The 21978-nt window shown below is 41.4% G+C and overlaps 1 protein-coding gene across 1 annotated transcript in view; it reads right to left on the bottom strand.

The window, feature by feature from the left end:
* The window catches only part of LOC311107199 (tyrosine-protein phosphatase non-receptor type 14-like), a 103351-nt gene that overhangs the window by 62822 nt on the left and 18551 nt on the right, over positions 1-21978 (bottom strand). Inside the window, exons 2-3 of the mRNA XM_084149692.1 lie at positions 17560-17944; positions 7131-7306 (exon numbers count right to left, since the gene is read on the bottom strand). Of these exons, the coding sequence (XP_084005818.1) occupies positions 7131-7306; positions 17560-17733 (350 nt within the window). The 5' untranslated portion in view covers positions 17734-17944. The remainder of the gene's footprint in view (positions 1-7130; positions 7307-17559; positions 17945-21978) is intronic.

Raw genomic sequence — 21978 nt, forward strand, 5'->3', positions numbered from 1 at the left:
TCCTTGTGTAAATAAATGAAACAAGCTCAAGCAGGTTACTATTTGTGAGAGTGGACTGTATTACTGTACTGTATTGTATTGTATTATACAACATTATATGGACTGGAATTACACACCTCGTTCAAACCATGAAGCTGGGAGAGAACATGCGATGCTGGTGCAGGACATGCGGCCTACAAAGTTACAATTGTAGGCTAGCAAATTTGATTTAAATTTTGAAATATAATAGGGCCTATTTCACATTTGTATAATTTGTAGGCTGACGCATATATACCTTTCATAATATTTCCCCTAATGCTATTAGTCTACCTCCTCTTTCTCTCTCTATTGTTGCTTCATTCTTTCCTCCCTTTCAACAGTTAAATGAAATAAGTGTTGTTGTCCTTATCTTCATCATTGTAATGACATGCTTGAATAATATAGGACTAAAATAAGATGCAGACGTCTTACACTTCTCTTCACGAAGACTGAATGGTTATGTGTCTGAATAAATAACTTATTATGCATAACCCATTATTCATTAGCTAAATATAAGGCTAATACTGCATTTAATTTAATACCTGGAAGAGGTAGGCTAGGACATTTATACATATATATCAATCTTAAACAGGATGATCTATTTTGGATGCAATCTGAATGGAATTGATGGAGAGAGAAAGACTGGGAGAGAGTGCTCGCGTGTGCACTAATTTAAACTGGGCGGTTGGATTTAAAGCAAGATATTCGAGCGATAGGCTGTTTTAAAACTCTGCAGCAGCAATTTAAAAAAATAATTGTTACAATCAAAAAATAAGGTGACCATCGAAAGCCAGATGGATATGTGTAAATTAGACGCGCATTCAGTCCTTATACAGTGAGGGAAAAAAGTATTTGATCCCCTGCTGATTTTGTACGTTTGCCCACTGACAAAGAAATGATCAGTCTATAATTTTAATGGTAGGCTTATTTGAACAGTGAGAGACAGAATAACAACAACACAATCCAGAAAAACGCATGTCAAAAATGTTATAAATTGATTTGCATTTTAATGAGGGAAATAAGTATTTGACCCCCTCTTAATCAGAAAGATTTCTGGCTCCCAGGTGTCTTTTATACAGGTAAAGAGCTGAGATTAGGGAGTGCTCCTAATCTCAGGTTGTTACCTGTATAAAAGACACCTGTCCACAGAAGCAACCAATCAATCAGATTCCAAACTCTCCACAATGGCCAAGACCAAAGAGCTCTCCAAGGATGTCAGGGACAAGATTGTAGACCTACAGGCTGGAATGGGCTACAAGACCATCACCAAGCAGCTTGGTGAGAAGGTGACAACAGTTGGTGCGATTATTCGCAAATGGAAGAAACACAAAAGGACTGTCAATCTCCCTCGGCCTGGGGCTCCATGCAAGATCTCACCTTGTGGAGTTGCAATGATCATGAGAACGGTGAGGAATCAGCCCAGAACTACACGGGAGGATCTTGTCAATGATCTCAAGGCAGCTGGGACCATAGTCACCAAGAAAACAATTGGTAACACACTACGCCGTGAAGGACTGAAATCCTGCAGCGCCTGCAAGGTCCCCCTGCTCAAGAAAGCACATATACATGCCCGTCTGAAGTTTGCCAATGAACATCTGAATGATTCAGAGGAGAACTGGGTGAAAGTGTTGTGGTCAGATGAGACCAAAATGGAGCTCTTTGGCATCAACTCAACTCGCCGTATTTGGAGGAGGAGGAATGCTGCCTATGACCCCAAGAACACCATCCCCACCGTCAAACATGGAGGTGGAAACATTATGCTTTGGGGGTGTTTTTCTGCTAAGGGGACAGGACAACTTCACCGCATCAAAGGGACGATGGACGGGGTCATGTACCGTCAAATCTTGGGTGAGAACCTCTTTCCCTCAGCCAGGGCATTGAAAATGGGTCGTGGATGGGTATTCCAGCATGACAATGACCCAAAACACATAGCCAAGGCAACAAAGGAGTGGCTCAAGAAGAAGCACATTAAGGTCCTGGAGTGGCCTAGCCAGTCTCCAGACCTTAATCCCATAAAAATCTGTGGAGGGAGCTAAAGATTTGAGTTGCCAAACGTCAGCCTCGAAACCTTAATGACTTGGAAAAGAACTGCAAAGAGGAGTGGGACAAAATCCCTCCTGAGATGTGTGCAAACCTTGTGGCCAACTACAAGAAACGTCTGACCTCTGTTATTGCCAACAAGGGTTTTGCCACCAAGTACTAAGTCATGTTTTGCAGAGGGGTCAAATACTTATTTCCCTCATTAAAATGCAAATCAATTCATAACATTTTTGACATCCGTTTTTCTGGATTTTTTTGTTGTAATTCTGTCTCTCACTGTTCAAATAAACATACCATTAAAATTATAGACTGATCATTTCTTTGTCAGTGGGCAAACGTACAAAATCAGCAGGGGATCAAATACTTTTTTCCCTCACTGTATTACTGTAGCATAGGCTGTGCTGCAGCAAATGTAGGTCTACCTGTTACAAAAAATGTTTTTACCATGATGAGATGATAGGTCTACATGCATTGTGAACTGCGTTCCATACTGAGATGGGCTGTCTGTCCCCACTCTGAGCGTTGATGATTGATCACGCAGAAAGCAGAGAGAAGGCCGTAGAGAAGCCAGATTTAGACATCACATATAATTTAGCAGTTCCATTTCACGTCATGCCGTTCATATAAATAATTTATTATTATTTACCGGATTCTCACAGTTATTTATCCCGGGAAAAGGAAGTGGGTTTGGGCGGGAAATCTCTGTAAATCTCGGTAACCTGGTTCCTGCTATTCCACCCTAGTCTGTTCTGTCTGGGGTGTATGGACTAGCTCTCTGAGCTCCACCATCTCTCTCTCCAGCTCGGTGGATTTATCTCTCTCAACAATAGAAGAGCAGTGCAGTTGTGGGACCTGGGTCTGTTCAGTGCTAGGGGTTGACTCTCCTTTTGGGGCTGCTCGTCTGCTGGGCAATTTGAGGTGGGGGTTTGATTAGACTCACTCAGGATGGGGGAGTCGTCACCAAGAGTGAGCTTCTCCTGCTGCGCTCTCTTTGATCCTGTAAAAGTCCTGCTGAAACTGTTTGATTTTGCCATGCACCATCACTGTTCAAGCCTTGTACAAGTTGACAGAGCTGTTTCAGTTTCATGATCCTCAATGGCCCATGGTGAGTTTCCACCATGGGCCAATACCCTCTGTTGGATTCTAGCTTGAAATATACTTATTCATGTTATCATATCAGAATTTATTGAGTACTTTACATGTATAAGAAATGTATATGTTGGGGTCAATGAAGGGTGAATAGGAACTTGGTGTATAGAAAGTTACTGAGTGAGACAAGGGGAAGTGCAGAAAGTTAATATTCTGTTCAAACATGTTATTGCTGAATATTAATATTCCTAAGGAAGGAGGCAAAGATCAACAGTCTAGTTCCAGTTCCTGATAAGGCAGGTCAGTTGCTGAGGAAACAGGGCCATGAGGGATGTGGAACTCAACTCGAGATAAGGTCAACAGTTGAAGAGAGAAGACACTGCTGGGAGGGGGTCCACAGGGGCCCACCCCAAAGACCATCTGATTACAGTCCTATCTCACACACACACACATTTCCGCGCCCATGAGAGTCCTATACTTAGGCAGGGCCATGACAATACCAGTAAGAGGAACCCACTGTGTTTTCTGCCTAACAACAGAGAAGGAGTGTCTATCTTAGAAATGCAAGGAGATGACTCCGCCTAGTTGGAAGGTATAAATATGTGCTTGTGTGACTTGTATGTGGGTTGAATAAACTTGGTTTGAGGTTTTCCTAGTCGTCCGTTTGAGTTTTTTACTCTGTTTGTTCACAACCTAACACCTCTCTCGACAGAGGGGTAGTGTGCTCTTATAGCACTGTGCCATGCCAGGGGATGGTCTGTGAGGAAAGCTACTTACGTTGTAACGATCAGCAAATAGTGTCTCTGAATTGTCATTGAGGAGCTTCTTTTTGTACTTATTCCGTGCAGTATTATTTTTTATATTTAAGGGGTACTGTACTGTGATGACCTCTGCACAGGAGGAAGCCATGGAGCAGAGGGCCTCAGAGGCCTCTGAATTTGGGTGGGGGAGGCTGTGATGCATTGTTGGGCTCAAGGGTTTCACACCTCTCACTTCACACCTCAGTGCAAATTTAAGTTGCAGCCGGGAGGTCTGTCCTGTCCTAGCAAGCTTGGTAGCTTAGTAGCCTACACTTAGCATCAAGTCATTATATATAAAATATCTAGAGATGATTGTCTTTTACTTTTTAGCTTCAGAAGTAGCTTCAGACTGAACATTACTCACTCAGTTTTGGGTTGGATGGTATTTCCAGGTTTTTCTGGAAAGTCCTTGGTAGTAAGAATCCTTCCAGGTAATTTTGCCCAAACTAAACATTTTAGGTTTGGAATTTTGATTTGGAGTAAAGGTTTTGATTTAGAGGATAGTATACTGTATAAGTCCTTCTGAAAAAAATCAAAGTTTATATAAGATTATGCAACTCTAAATCAATTTTTGGGCAGAAAAAAACAGGAGCCCATGACCTCTCTGCTACCAGTCTCTTCCTCTATCTCCCCCTTTCCCTCTCTCTCTCTCACACACACTCCTTCTCTGTGTGTCTCTCTCTCTCTCTCTCTTTCTGTCACACCCTGATCTGTTTCACCTGTCTTTGTGATTGGCTCCACCCCACTCCAGGTGTCGCCCATCTTCCACATTATCCACTGTGTATTTATACCTGTGTTCTCTGTTTGTCTGTTGCCAGTTCGTCTTGTCAAGCCTACCATATTTTTTCCCGTACTCCTGTTTTTCTCTAGCCCGTTATCCCCGGTTTTGACCATTCTGCCTGTCCTGACCCTCAGCCTGCCGTTCTTTACCTTGTGACACTGTTCTGGATTACCGACCTCTGCCTGCCCCGACCCTGAGCCTGCCTGACGTTTCTGTACCTTTCGGACTCTGCTCTGGATTACTCACCTCTGCCTGCCCTTGACCGGTCATTTGCCTGCCCCCTGTTTTTGTAAAAAACTTTTGCTATTTCGAACTGTCTGCATCTGGGTCTTATCCTAAGCCATGATACTTTCAATTCAATGGGATTTATTGGCATGGGAAACATGTTTACATTGCCAAAGCAAGTGGAATAGATAATAAACAAACCCCACCTCTCTTTCTCTCTCTCTCACAAACACACACACTCACGCAAACCCCTCACTCTCACTCAAGCGCTGGTGTCCACTTCCACCACTGTCTGACACTGTTTTTCTTAGCTGAAGTTGCTTTGGACAAGATTCTCACACACACACACACACAATCCCACCTCCCCTACACACACCTCTTGATGTTTTGATGGTAAGTTGAAAACGGCCTGTGGTGATATAGACCCATCTGTGTCTGACCCTGAGAAATTCTACACAGAGGTCAAGCCCACTACGGCAACATCAGAGGGACACATTTCACCGACATCACAGGGCTGTCTGCCCCCTGCCAGTTAACCTCCAGGCCTTAGAGAGCTCAACAGAACAGAACATCTTTAAAAAGCCATGCAGCTTTTTACATAAACAGAAATGTGGTCTAGTTTCCAGTCCAACTCTTCAAAGAGCCAGGCAGCTACTGTACTGTACCTAGATCTAGACGGGCTCAATCTACTCATCCAGAGCCACACACATCGAATGTCATTTCATAATGCCCTCAGGCTGATTCTAAAGCTTTGAGTGAAATGGTTGATACTCTGCTATGCCTCTGTAGCATAAGATTCAATCAAACCTCTCACAGAGAAAACATTTTTCTCTCAAATAGGGAGCAAACCACTTGCCACTGCAGCAGACAATATGCTAGACAAATTAGATTGTGGTGTCATGCCCCGTAGTAAACAGAGGGAGGAATGTGTGTGGTGTGTGTGAGTGTGTCAGTATGCGTTCCTATAACTAGGGTTTGAGGCCTGTTTTAATAAGCGTTCTCTCTCTGTCTGTCTAGACATTGTTATGGTCCCCACTGCCTGCCCTGCCACTCCAACCCAACAGTCAGTCCTCTGAAGCAGGCTCAACAACAAGCCTGGGTTATGGAGGGAAAACACCACAATAACACTACTTAACCCGTGTCTAGGGTGTGATACAACACCATCTCATTGAGGATGTGGTATGGTACTGTCCTGCCTGTGGCCTGTCGTGAGGCATGTGGGAACAGGGACAGAGAATCAGTATGGTATTGGGCCATGATAGAGGATAGAGGTAGAGTGTAGGGTATGAAGGTGTAGGGTGTAGTGTATGTTACCTGGTGACCTACTCCAGGTGGCACACATTGAGCACATACAAAAAGGTACAGGTCAGGGACAGTGGATGGGTATGGTATGGAGCCATGGTAGAGTGTTTGGTTTAGGGTGCAGGGTTTAGTGTTTAGGGTTTAGGCTGTAGTGTTACCTGGTGACCCAGGGTTCAATACTGCAACCAAAACAGTCGCATTTGCGACGTTTGACTTGGCAGTGCTACACACATTTTTTATTGGTCTCAAGGGTGCCAGTGAAAAAATTTGACCTGGTCACGTTAGTTTTAGGTTCACAATTTTATTCAGACAGTAATGTGCAATTGACCAAAAATAAACCAACTTTCTGAAGAGGCAACAATGGCATGGGAATGCCCGTCTGTGTGTGTCAAGGCTCGACATCCGGGCCAGTCATCCCCGTCAGTGGCCCACTTGGGCCAGCGGAAAAAATATTGTAATAATGCTATTTTTAATCTAGGCTATATAATTTATACAAAAACTGATGGATTTCCAAAGCTGTTTGTTCGTTATGTCGATTATTTATCACACGCACTGCACACATACAGTATAACCTAGATTATCTGTGGGGAAGAGAGAGCGCACAGATCTCCAACAGCTGGTTGTTGCATGGAGCAAAGACCGACAGGGGTAGGAAAGATGTTCCAAGTTATGATATCAACCAGTAACTGCTAACGCAAGAATGGGTTTAGGCTGTAGAGTTACCTGGTTGGGGTGAAGGGTTTAGTGTGTAGGGTGTAGGGTTTAGGCTGTAGTGTGTAGTGTTACCTGGTGACCTCCTGCTCCAGGCGGTACACGTCGGGGTGAAGGGTTTAGTGTGTAGGGTGTAGGGTTTTGGCTGTAGTACATAGTGTTACCTGGTGACCTCCTGCTCAAGGCGTGACACATTGGGGACGTAGAACATGACCCCGAAGAAGAGCAGTGGCTCGTTGCCAAACTTATCCAGCTGTTTCTTCAGAGGCTTCTCCAGCTCTACCCAGCGCTGGGACTGGGGCTGGGCCTTCCCCTGGAACCACAGGCCAAAATAATGGGTCTGGGGGGGGAGACAGAGACAGAAAGTAAGGATTACACATTACAGACATATTTTATTGCATCTGAAAGAGGGTTTGTTTCCAGAGAGATACAACAGCAGCAGCATGTCGAGAAAGGTATGGTGGTCCTGCCTGAGATACTGTATCTGTTGTCTTGTGATGTTTTTGTGATTTGTTGTGGACAATGATAAGTAGAGGCCAGGGACCTCATTTATCAATATTGCGTAGAAACTATTCTAAAATACTACTTAAGAAACAGAATTTTTGATGTTCATACGCATAGAAAAAGTGTGATTTATCAAACAATCCTATGCGCGTCATGCGCACACCGGTAGGAGATAAACGTTGATAAATACCAATTGTTCTCAGCCTCAGTGCTTGTGAACGACCTTGGCTATTTGCATTTTGAAACGCCCCCATTTAACCATATATGGTCATCCCTTTAAAAACCGGTGGGAATATACAACACTATACCATGAAGTAGACTACAACAGCGCAAAAAAACCTTAGCATTTTTTTCAAGACTGCAATAGAGGTTGTGACAAGTACTGAGGATACGAAGAGGCAGGACGCAGACGCAGGAATTAACAAGGTCAAGGTTTTACTCAAACAATGACAAAGATAATTAACAAAGAGAGAGTACATGACAAGAAGCAAAAACAATCACACACAACATATTACAGAACAGTCCAGGGCTAAATAGGGGTGGTGATGAGATGATGAGATGCAGGTGCGCTGGAGGTGACTAGGGTGCGTTGGGTTTCCATTCCAGTGTTGCCGAGGTGGTGCGCTCAGACCGGTGGCTCAATAGACCGGCAAATCAGAGCGCCGGAGGGGAGACGTGACAGACGTGCTAGTGTAAGAGATTGAATACAACCAAAAGTTTTTTTTGGCTTGCTCAGTTGAGGTTTGACCAGTAAAAAAAGAAGCAGCTACAAAGAGAGGCCCATTAAGACAATTAATGTTGCTTTAGCGATGGCAAATTTACTTCAAATGAGTAGGCAACACTCACCATCCTCAACAGGTCCTTCCTGTAGGCGTATAGGCCAACATTGCTGCAGAATGAACGAGTTGTGCGTTCCACCTGGACACCTTGCCATAACCTATCACCAGCACATTAAGAGTGGAAGCATTTTCTGTTCACATAGTTGAACTCGTTTTGGTATGGTGTTTTTATGGCTATTGCTCCGTTCGTATTTGGGAACCAATTGATGGTAAAAGAAAACATCAATTGGTTCCGAAATTGATGTGCACCGGAATGGCATGTGTTTGCTTCTCTAAAGTAGTAATTCAATCCTCGCAAAGATCCTATACGAACCATCATATAATTGGCATATACATTACTCTTACTGAATTTCCACGTGGGCGAGGATATTGGCAATTTAATCAAAGCCTATTGGATTATGTTTTTAACTAGGACAGAGGAATTTATAACAAATTTTTTCCGACATAACATAGGTACAGCAAATCCCCTTATTGTATGGGACACCTTTAAATGTGCCTTTAGAGGCCATGCAATTCTGTACTCATCTCGAAAACAAAAGCATTTAGGTCAAAAGAGTCCACACTAACAAAGGAAATAGAAGGTCTAACAGAACAGATAGATAGCAATAAAAACTGTAACATAGAGGCTCAGAATAAATTAGAGGAAAAACAAAAAGAAATGGAGAAACTTATTCAAGAAAGATCAAGTGTAATATATTATAAAAATAAAGCAAACTGGATGGAATATGGGGTAAAATGCACCAAATTCTTTTTTAATCTTCAACATAGGAATGCTACCAAAAATAATTTATTGAAACTGGTTACAAATGACGGAGTCACCCATGATTCACCAAATGATATTTTGAAGGAGGAAGCAAAGTACTTTAAGCATATATTTTCATTTCAGTCGCCTCCATCTCCTCTAACTGAAGCTAATTGTAGGGATCTTTTTTCTATTGATAATGTAAAATTAACAGCCATACAGAAAGACTCATGTGAAGGTGAAATTACAGAGGAGGAACTTCTGGATGCAATTAAAGACTTTAAGTCTGGGAAAACTTCAGGGTTGGATGACATACCAGTCGAGGTATACCAAACCTTTTTTGATATACTCAGAGGACCGTTATTAGCATGTTTTAACCACTCCTATGTAAATGGTAGATTATCAGACACTCAAGAAGAAGGTCTGATTTCATTATTACTGAAACAGGATGCAAGTGGAAAATATAAAGATCCAGTCCATAAAAAAATGTGGCGGCCCCTTACACTTCAGTGTTGTGATGAAAAGATTCTAGCAAAATGTATAGCGCATAGAATTAAAAAGGTATTGTCGGACATTATTCATTCTAATCAGACAGGTTTTTTACATGGGCGATACATTGGAGATAATATAAGGCAAGTACTGGAAACAATAGAACACTATGAAAAATCTGGGAAGCCAGGCCTACTATTCATAGCACACTTCGAAAAGGCATTTGATAAAGTACGACTTGGGTTTATATATAAATGCCTGGAGCATTTCAAATTATCTTATAAATTGGGTTAAAATCATGTATAGTAACCCTAGGTGTAAAATAGTAAATAATGGCTATTTCTCCGAAAGTTTTAAACTGTCAAGAGGAGTGAAACAAGGTTGTCCACTATCGGCATATCTATTTATTATTGCCATCGAGATGTTAGCAATTAAAATCAGATACAACAATAATATCAAGGGATTAGAAATCCAGGGCTTAAAAACAAAGGTGTCATTGTACGCTGATGATTCATGTTTTTTTTAAATCCACAACTTGAATCCCTCCACAGCCTCATAGAGGATCTAGATACATTTTCTAACCTCTCTGGATTACAACCAAATTATGATAAATGTACTATATTACGTATTGGATCACTAAAAAATACAATTGTTACATTACCATGTAGTTTACCAATAAAATGGTCTGATGGTGATGTGGATATACTCGGAATAGATATCCCAAATGAAATAAATGATCTCACTCCAAAAAATGTTGATAGAAAGTTAGCAAAAATAGATAAGATCTTGCTACCATGGAAAGGTAAATACCTGTCAATTTGTGGGAAAATCACCCTGATTAACTCTTTAGTATTATCCCAGTTTACCTATTTGCTTATGGTCTTGCCTACGCCTAGCGAACAGTTTTTTAAATTATATGAGAAAAAAATATTCAATTTTATTTGGAACGGCAAGCCAGACAAAATTAAACGGGCCTATTTATATAATGAATATGAATTCAGAGGACAGAAATTATTAAACGTTAAAGCATTAGACCTATCACTAAAAGCTTCAGTCATACAAAAATTATACTTAAATCCGAACTGGTTCTCTAGCAAACTAGTAAGATTGTCTCACCCAATGTTCAAGAAGGGACTTTTTCCCTTTATTCAGATTACAACCCCTCACTTTCAGGTATTTGAAAAGGAAATAATCTCCCAAATATCACTATTTCTAAAACAAGCCATAGAAAGTTGGTTGAAATCTCAATTTAATCCTCCATAAATGACAGAACAAATATTGCAACAAATATTGTGGTTAAACTCAAACATACTAATTGATAAAAAACCGTTCTTTTTTGAGAAAATGTTTAAAAAGGGTATAACCTTCGTAAATTATATTATCGGTAGGAATGGTGGAGTTATGTCGCACATGCAGCTAACAATAACATATGGAAATGTCTGCTCTACCCAAAATTACAACCAAATAATTGCAGCATTACCGCAAAAATGGAAGAGGAAAGTGGAAGGAGGAAAAAGTAAGGAACTTGTCTGTCGGCCTTGCATTAAAGAACATAATTGGTTAAAGAAAATTGTGATAAATAAAAAAGTTTACCAGTTTCATTTAAGGACCAAAAGATTGACAGCCATCCCATATAGATTGCAAAATAGTTGGGAAGAGATTTTTGACGTACCGATTCCATGGCATAGTGTTTATGAACTGATACGCAAAACGACGCCGGATTCAAAACTTATAATTTTTCAATTTAAATTATTATATAAAATTCTTGCTACCAATAGAATGTTATTTGTATGGGGGATACAATCTTCCCAGCTCTACAGATTTTGCTGCGAAGAGACAGAATCATTAGATCATTTGTTTTGGTACTGTCCATTTGTAGCTTGTTTCTGGACACAGGTCCAGGAATGGCTGAAGGATTGCAATATTTGCATGGAGCTGACCCTGCAGATAGCATTACTGGGTGATCTGAAAAGTCATAGTCAATCGATCAATAATATAATAATACTTTTAGCAAAGATGTTTATTTTCAATTCACAAACTGTAGAAACTATGAGAATAGAAAGGTTCAGAACTTTTGTAAAACATCACAGTACAGTTGAAAAATATATGGCAAATAGAAATCCAATATGGATGGTGTTAAGAGATAGATGGGAGGTGTTGAATGGAGCTGAAGGATGGGACTAATAACAACAACTAATAACAACAAGATAACTAGTATAAGACATGCTGTGTCCATAATAAGTATATAGGTTATATATTGTGAGCTTTTGTGAAAGAGCACAGTTAGAAAGATATGGCATATAGAAGCATACCAGATGGACATCATGAAAATGATCAGAGGAAGTTCAGGAGTAAAAACAAAAAATATATAATTATTGACTGTGTCCATAAAATGTATATAGTATGTATAAGCATGAAGTAGAGGCCTAACTAAGCATTGTTGTTCACTAGTTTACTCCAATTAAGGAGGGGATGGAGGGGTTGGAAAGTAATAAAGGGATATATATATATTTTTAAAGGATATGTATGTATATATATGTATGTATGTGTGTATATATATCTATATATTTATATATATATATATATATATATATGTGTATATATATATATGCGAGAGAAAAAAACAACATATGGGGGATTGGAAGTGATGCAGACAATTACATTGATGGAAGTTACAATCTATCTACAATATTAAAGCTGATCTACCCCCGTAAAAAAAAAGATTTAAAAAATGAATAAAAGGAAGAAAAAAAGAGAAGAAAAAAAAAAAGATCCTATACGATTGGTTTTGTGAAACAATATCTGATGAGCCAATCTGTACTTTCTGGGAAAAAAGTCCTACCGATCTCTAAAAACGCATTGTGCGAAATGCAGCATGTACCAAATCTTCCAACACAGCAAGATCAGCCATCTCTCTTTCAATTTCCATTATCTCAGTCTTTTATAGTATTTACAAAATGGTTTCACCTTCACACATGCCTCTAATTTAACAAATTACTGTACTTTATATGGATTATTATCGTAACAAATGCACTGATGTGGTCAAATTATATATAGCCTGTCAACATCTGTTGCATGAATTCAAAATGGAAATACAATTAAATAGAAAAAGGATTTAATTACTACTCTCCCAATTTCAACATATATTTTCCCCATGCTTGACAAGCAATTCCCTTATTCCACCACTTGGCACTGTGCCTACGCATGCTCATGGCTGTGCATACATTTACGCACACTCTCAAACAAACGTTCATATTGATACATTTCACACTTTGCGTGGAAATGATCCCACGCATGGAATACACACAGATTTGTGAATACGCCGGTTAATAAATGAGGCCCCTGTAGTGTCTAGTTTGACTTCAATTGGATTGAGAATGGAATGTTCCAAATCAACAGTATGTTTATCCTGCTGTTGTAATTAAAAAAATACCTCTATGTGTGTGTGTGTGTGTGTGTGTGTGTGTGTATGTATGTGTGTGTTCAGCACACCTGTTTCTAAAAGCCAGGACCAGGTGCAAAGTCAATGATTTGTTAGGTGCGTCAGAGTGTGACCGTAAAGTAATTGTATGTGTGGAGTGTGTGTATGTGTCACCTGCAATCTCCATAGACAAACATTGGCAGTAGAACGGCTTCTGTGACTTTCAACGTGGCACCGTCATAGGATGCCACCTTTCCAACAAGTCAGTTTGTAAAATGTCTGCGCTGTTAAGAGCTGTCCCGGTCAACTGTAAGCGTTGTTATTGTGAAGTGGAAACGTCTACGAGCAACAATGGCTCAGCCGCAAAGTGGGAGGCTACACAAGCTCACAGAACGGGACCTCCGAGTGCTGAAGCGCGTAGCATGTTAAAATCGTCTGTCCTAGGTTGCAACACTCACTACCGAGTTCCAAATTGCCTCTGGAAGCAACATCAGCACAAGAACTGTTCGTCGGGAGCATCATGAAATGGGTTTCCATGGCCGAGCAGCTGCACACAAGCCTAAGATCACCATGCGGAATGCCAAGCGTCGGCTGGAGTGGTGTAAAGCTTGCCGCCATTGGACTGGAGCAGTGGAAACGTGTTCTCTGGAGTGATGAATCACGCTTCACCATCTGGCAGGCCGATGGAAGAAACTGGGTTTGGCGGATGCCAGGAGAACGCTACCTGCCCCAATGCATAGTGGCAACTGTAACGCTTGGTGGAGGAGGAATAATGGTCTTGGGCTGTTTTTCATGGTTCAGGCTCATTAGTTCCAGTGAAGGGAAATCTTAATGCTACAGCATACAATGACATTCTAGGCGATTCTGTGCTTCCAACTTTGTGGCAACAGTTTGGGGGAGGCACTTTCCTGTTTCAGCATGACAATGCCCCCGTGCACAAAGCAAGATCCATACAGAAATTGTTTGTCAAGATCGGTGTGGCAGAACTTGACTGGCCTGCACAGAGCCCTGATCTCAACCCCATCTTACACCTTTGGGATGAATTGGAACACCAACTGCGAGCCAGGCCTAATCACCCAACATCAGTGCCCAACCTCACTAATGCTCTTGTGGCTGAATGGAAGCAAGTCCCCGCAGCAATGTTCCAACATCTAGTTGAAAGCCTTCCCAGAAGAGTGGAGGCAGTTACAGCAGCAAAGGGGGGACCAACTCCATATTAATGCCCATGATTTTGGAATGAGATGTTCGACAAACAGGTGTCCACATACTTTTGGTCATGTAGTGTACATACATACATACATATACACACACACACACACACAGCCTCACACATAGCCTCAGAAACCAATCAATCACACACTGGCGCTGTCAGGAGGAGCTGTGGTGAAAGAAGAGACACATTTCCATCCGCAGTGAAGAGAGGAGAAAGAGAGAGAGAGAAAGAGAGCGAAAGAGAGAAAGAGAGAGAGAGCGAGATAAATAGTTTTTTCCAATAGTCCATCCAGCCTGCCGTGTAGGTGTAGTGTTTGGGTAGGTGGGGAAGAGAGGGGGTTAGACAGAGGCCGAAGCGGGGGTGTAACTGTACCTTGTATTTATGACATATCTGATGCCTGGGAAATATCACAACATTGTGTGAGTACGCACTACATTGCCTCTCCCACATACACGCATGCACAACACACGCAAACACACTTACACACACAAGTACACACAGGTTCACACAGGCATACACACACACACACACACACAACTTGATCTGTGTTTACAACAGTGAACAAACACACACACACTAAACACTGCAGACCAAGTCCAAGTCTGTCTTAAATGGGTTTGAAGCTTTAACAAGCATTGTTAACTCTGAACTGGGCTGTAATGAGGAAAACCTCCATATAGGCCAGAACAGTCAAACAGGATGAGGAGGGGGAGAGCGTGAGGGAGAGGGAGGAGACGAGCTGAGAGTGAGAGAAAAAGAGGAGATAGTGTGTAAAGGAGCAAAGGAGCAGTAAGGAGAGAGAGAAAAAAGTTGGAGGGCAAAGAAAAGGAAGAAAAAAGAGAGTGAGAAAAGGAGTGAGGAAGGAGAGAACAAGAAAGGAAGTGAATGACAAAGAAACACTAGCTCAGTCTCTAAACCAGCAGATATTTATCTGTTTGGCAGTTGAGCATCGATGGACGAGGAGGAGGTGAGAGTTAGAGAGAGGGGGATGGAAGGGAGGGAGGGTTGATAGTGGGACTGGAAGGGGTATCTCTTTCTCCTGCAGTGAATGGAGGACAGAGGGATGCTACGCTTCGTTAGAGAAAGACAAGAGCCCCTATGGAGAGACGGAGCAGAGGGCAGAGAGAAACACACAGGGCCTGCAGAGAGACACGTGGCAGAGATACACACACACACAGTCCTCTGTCTCTGTCAAACACACACAACACCTACAGTGCCTTCAGAAAGTATTCACACCCCTTCACTTTGTCCACATTTTGTTGTATTACAGCCTGCATTTAAAATTGATTAAATTGAGATTTTGTGTCACTGGCCTACACACAACACCCCATAATGTCAAAGTGGAATTATGTTTTTACAAATTTTTACAAATTACTAAAAATGATAAGCTGAAATGTCTTGAGTCAATAAGTATTCAACCCCTTTGTCATGGCAAGCCTAAATAAGTTCAGGAGTAAATATGTGTTTAACAAGTCACATAATAAGTTGAATGACTTTTGAATGACTACCTCATCTCTGTACCTCACACATACAATTATATGTAATGCCCCTCAGTCGAGCAGTGAATTTCAAACACAGATTCAACCACAAAGACCAGGGAGGTTTTCCAATGCCTCACAAAGCATGGCACTTATTGGTAGATAGGTAAAAAAAAAAAGCTGACATTGAATATCCCTTTGAGCATGGTGAAGTTATTAATTACACTTTGGATAGTGTATCAATACACCCAGTTACTGCAAAGATACAGGTGTCCTTCCTAACCCAGTTGCCGGAGAGGAAGGAAACCGCTCAGGGATTTCAACATGAGGCCAATGGGGACTTTAAAACAGTTACAGAGTTTAATGGCTGTGACAGGAGAAAACTGAGGATGGATCAACAACATTGTAGTTACTCCACAATACTAACCTAAATGACAGAGTGAAAAGAAGGAAGCCTGTACAGAATACAAATATTCCAAAACATGCATCCTGCTTGCAATAAGGCACTAAAGTAAAACTGAATACAGCTATAAGCACAGGCAAAATCCTAGAGGAAAACCTGGTTCAGTCTGCTTTCCAACAGACACCGGGAGACGAATTCACCTTTCAGCAGGAAAATAACCTAAAACACTAGCTGAAATCTACACTGGAGTTTCTTACCAAGATGATATTGAATGTTCCTGAGTGGCTTAGTTAAAGTTTTGACTTAAATCGGCTTGAAAATCTATGGCAATACTTTAAAATTGTTGTCTAGCAATGATCAACAACCAACTTGACAGAGCTTGAAGAATTTTAAAAAGAATAATGTTCAAATATTGTACAATCCAGGTGTGAAAAGCTCTTAAGAGACTTACCCATAAAGACTCACTGCTGTAATCACTGCCAAAGAGGATTCTAAAATGTATTGACTCAGCGATGTGAATACCTATGTAAATGAGATATTTCTGTATTTCATTTTCAATACATTTGCAAAAATATGTCCTGAATACAAAGCTTTATATTTGGGGCAAATCCAACACATCACTAAGTACCACTCTTCATATTTTCAAGCATGGTGATGGCTGCATCATGTTATGAGTATGCTTGTCATCGGCAAGGACTAGGGAGTTTTTTGGGATATAAATATACGGAATACAGCTATAAGCACAGGCAAAATCCTAGAGGAAAACCTGGTTCATTCTGCTTTCCAACAGACACTGGGCGACAAATTCACCTTTCAGCAGGACAATAACCTAAAACACTCCTAGTTACAGTTTTGACTTAAATCGGCTTGAAAATCTATGGCAAGACTTGAAAATGGCTGTATGGCAATGATCAGCAATCAACTTGACAGAGCTTGAAGAATTTTTAAAAGATTAATGGACAAATATTGTACAATCCAGGTGTGCAAGGCTCTTAGAGACTTACACAGAAAGTCTCAAAGCTGTAATCGCTGCCAAAGGTGATTCTAACATGTATTGACTCAGGGGTGTGAATACTTATGTAAATGAGAAAGTTCTGTATTTCATATCCAATAAATTAGCAAACACTTATAAAAACATGTTTTCACTCTGTCATTATGGGGTATTGTGTGTATTTAATCCATTTTGAATTCAGGCTGTAACACAACAAAATGTGGGATAAGTCAAGGGGTGTGAATACTTTCTGAAGGCACTGTATGTCTATCTTCCCTTGATCTAACCATGCCATCTCACCTTCTCTGACATACACAGACAAGCACACACACAATAACTATGAGTTATTTTCCCATTCAGTGGTGCTGATTGTGGACTGTATGGTGTTTGTGTGTGTGTACGCATATCTTTCTGTTTATGTGGAATCAACATAATGCACTGTAAGCTGTGGGAGGTGTGTGCTAGCGATAGATAGAATGTAGTTGCAAAGCTAATGTGTGTTTTCCCCCTCACCTCTCGTAGTTCAAGTCTCTGGGCCACTGCCTCCAGACATTCCTGCCCCGTACTCTCCACAGACAGAGTACACTCGATCACGTTGTTGTCCAGCAGACGAATCCGCGTCACAAAGTAGTTCTTGCTTAGCACGTTGTAGCGCCGTGTCCGACGCAGCATCAGCCTGAACGGCATGGCTCAGAGGTCACGGTGGGGTGAGAGGTGAAAGGTCACAAGAGAATGAGGGGAGCGGGGCTTTAGGACGTTGATGCTGCTCTTCCCACCCTCGCGTGGCAGCCACACCCCAGGGTGAAGCAGTGCTCTCTGGGAAGGCGCTGGCCCATTCCCTGAGACGTCCGGAAGAGGAGAAAGAGGAGAGGTGGATGAGGAGGAGGATCACTGGACGCTGCAGGGAGAGATGGGAAAGAAGAAAGATTTAATATCAGAAAAAATATATACCAGCTAGAATAACAATACAGGACACTGCAGTACTTGTGAATCATTGAGCAGTTATTGATTCCTCTAGATCTCTTTTGATGTAAAAAGTATTTGATCCCCTGCTGATTTTGTACGTTTGCCCACTGACAAAGAAATGATCAGTCTATAATTTTAATGGTAGGTTTATCTGAACAGTGAGAGACAGAATAACAACAAAGAAATTCAGAAAAACACATGTCAAAAATGTTATAAATTGATTTGCATTTTAATGAGGGAAATAAGTATTTGACCCCCTCTCAATCAGAAAGATTTCTGGCTCCCAGGTGTCTTTTATACAGGTAACGAGCTGAGATTAGGAGCACACTCTTAAAGGGAGTGCTCCTAATCTCAGCTTGTTACCTGTATAAAAGACACCTGTCCACAGAAGCAATCAATCAATCAGATTCCAAACTCTTCACCATGGCCAAGACCAAAGAGCTCTCCAAGGATGTCAGGGACAAGATTGTAGACCTACACAAGGCTGGAATGGGCTACAAGACCATCGCCAAGCAGCTTGGTGAGAAGGTGACAACAGTTGGTGCGATTATTCGCAAATGGAAGAAACACAAAATAACTGTCAATCTCCCTCGGCCTGGGGCGCCATGCAAGATCTCACCTCGTGGAGTTGCAATGATCATGAGAACGGTGAGGAATCAGCCCAGAACTACATGGGAGGATCTTGTCAATGATCTCAAGGCAGCTGGGACCATAGTCACCAAGAAAACAATTGGTAACACACTACGGACTGAAATCCTGCAGCGCCCGCAAGGTCCCCCTGCTCAAGAAAGCACATATACATGCCCGTCTGAAGTTTGCCAATTAACATCTGAATGATTCAGAGGAGAACTGGGTGAAAGTGTTGTTGTCAGATGAGACCAAAATCGATCTCTTTGGCATCAACTCAACTCGCCGTGTTTGGAGGAGGAGGAATGCTGCCTATGACCCCAAGAACATCATCCCCACCGTCAAACATGGAGGTGGAAACATTATGCTTTGGGGGTGTTTTTCTGCTAAGGGGACAGGACAACTTCACCGCATCAAAGGGACGATGGACGTTGCCATGTACCGTCAAAGCTTGGGTGAGAACCTCCTTTCCTCAGCCAGGGCATTGAAAATGGGTCGTGGATGGGTATTCCAGCATGACAATGACCCAAAACACACGGCCAAGTCAACAAAGGAGTGGCTCAAGAAGAAGCACATTAAGGTCCTGGAGTGGCCTAGCCAGTCTCCAGACCTTAATCCCATAGAAAATCTGTGGAGGGAGCTGAAGGTTCGAGTTACCAAACGCCAGCCTCGAAACCTTAATGACTTGAAGAAGATCTGCAAAGAGGAGTGGGACAAAATCCCTCCTGAGATGTGTGCAAACCTGGTGGCCAACTACAAGAAACGTCTGACCTCTGTGATTGCCAACAAGGGTTTTGCCACCAAGTACTAAGTCATGTTTTGCAGATGGGTCACATACTTATTTCCCTCATTAAAATGCAAATCAATTCATAACATTTTTTTGTTGTTATTCTGTCTCTCACTGTTCAAATAAACCTACCATTAAAATTATAGACTGATAATTTCTTTGTCAGTGGGCAAACGTACAAAATCAGCAGGGGATCAAATACTTTCTTCCCTCACTGTAACTCAAAAGCCCTGAAGCAGGACCAATATAAGCCTAAATCTTTCAGGTGAGGATAAGCTAGTAGGTGGGGCGCCCTGCCTAAATAATTTAACACAAGTGAATGAATTTAAAGGACAGAACAGTAAATTTGTCAACTAAAATCACAGAAATGGCACAACCAACTAGTAGTAGTACTGGTGCTTCAAGCCAAGCAGCTGGCTTCTTTAAATCTCCATTTGAGAGCTGTTTGAGTCTGGGGGAAGATGTGAAGACATGGATGGATCAAGTTCAAACAGTAGAAAGAGGAATTCATGCGAGACAGCAGCTGGCTTTGGAGGAACTAATGGAGCTTCTCTTCTCATATCTCCTGAGTGGGAGTCCTTTTCTTTTTATCTGGCTCAGCCAAAGAGGCCAGCACACCAGACACTATACAGTGTAGCGTTACATTATACACACACACTCTACTCCAAATATAACTCTCATACACTAACACAGAATTCCTACAACTTAGATGTACATGTACACTCCCTAACATGTGAATATTTTAGACAAAGACACACACACGCACACACACATACACACTCAGTGTGCTCAGTGTGTGGTTAGTAGGGTTCAGAGAGTACTAGAAGGGGAACCCTTTGAACACTATCCCTGGATTAATTATCAGGTCTGGGCTTTCATGTTCTGCAGAAGAGCCTACCATCAGGAGAGAAAAGGGGCTTTGAAGTTGTTCAACAGACACACACACACACACAGACACACACACACTCACACTCACACCAGGGTTTCCGTTATGAAAATGTGGTGCTGGACATTTGACCAGCAGCATTTTCATTTGAGAAATGTACCGGACCCATAGGCCTATCCATTGGGTGTGTAACCTGATTAGGACGTCCACTCACGGTGCTCAGAATGACAGAAATCACTTTAGATTATGGTAATTCATCTTAAAAGAACATGCAAGTCGAGTATGCAATGATTTGTGTCCTTCTTACCGCGCACTTAACTTTCCACATTTACTTTTCCTAAGCCAACAAGATGAGTAACGAACAGCAAAATGCATTGGTGGCACATGAGTTGAACGTTTTGGGAAGCGAATTTTCGAACAAATAGAATATGACGTCCATCTAAACTGGAGGACGAAATCAATGTCCAAAAACAAACGTTTAAGTAGCACTGACCCAACAATGGACGTGCCGCCTATGAGCCTATGTCAATCTACTATCTACCATAGTAGAAAAGTTGACCTATTCTATTGGTCAGCTTGTCGAGAAAGCAGTAGGCCTAGGCTACATTTCTTTAAAAATTTAAAAAGCAATGAGTGTTGCAACAGATCAGAAGGTTTAGCTTAAAATGTTGATAAACTATTATTTCTTAACATTATTAGCGCACCAATGTGCACAAGGTAGTAGGCTATGCGAGAATGTGCATTTGGCTACCAGACAATGAAAGAAAGTTGAAAACGAATAGTATATGAGAGAAATAGGCTAATGGTTTCAATGGCATATGGAAATCTTTATAAAATAATTGCCTCCACGGATATGGTCGGATTTTGCCTGGGCTACTTTGAAGCAAGGTAAAACATGCCTCATAAAATGTAGTAAAGTGTTCAGGTTTCAAACAATTAAGTATCTATATGTTTTCAAAATGCATACTGCCTCCAGCTCATTGAAAGTGGTGTGTGACGTGCTGATGAAGCCTGCCTTCCATTGCCTATGCATTTGAAAGGCGAATGGGAAGCGTGCTTCAATTACCAGTTGAGAAATAAAAAGTATGTATTTTTAATCGTGGCCCAAAAACAATTTTAAAAACACACGATTGCATTTAGAATTGTTGTGCAGTGATTGGGCTTATAATAGCGCTGTCTGACAGATTTTCCGTTTCAAGACTCTGTATCTGTATGCTGTGCGTGTGTGATAAATAAGATACATAACGAATATACACATGCACCAATTTAATTCCACTAAATTATGCAAATGAACCAATAGACTGATAAGCATGACCAGTCAAATGTATTTACATCAACTGGTATTTCCAACCATGAATAGCCTGAAAATCATTATTTTGCAATGGGATTTTCTTTCTTCTCCCGAACAATTGGCCGGTGCCAATTGTATTTATCAGCTTTGCAATTTTTTTATCAGCCAAAAGCCGGCTATTACTGGCTAACGGAAACCCTGACACACACACACACACACACACACACACACACACACACACACACACACACACACACACACACACACACACACACACACACACTCAGACCCCAGCTAGTACAGTGCCTTGCAAAAGTATTAATCCCCCTTAGCGTTTTTCCTATTTTGTTGCATTACAATCTGTAATTTAAACGG

This window comes from Coregonus lavaretus (assembly GCF_964263955.1).
Source record: "Coregonus lavaretus genome assembly, chromosome: 31".
Taxonomy (NCBI): domain Eukaryota; kingdom Metazoa; phylum Chordata; class Actinopteri; order Salmoniformes; family Salmonidae; genus Coregonus; species Coregonus lavaretus.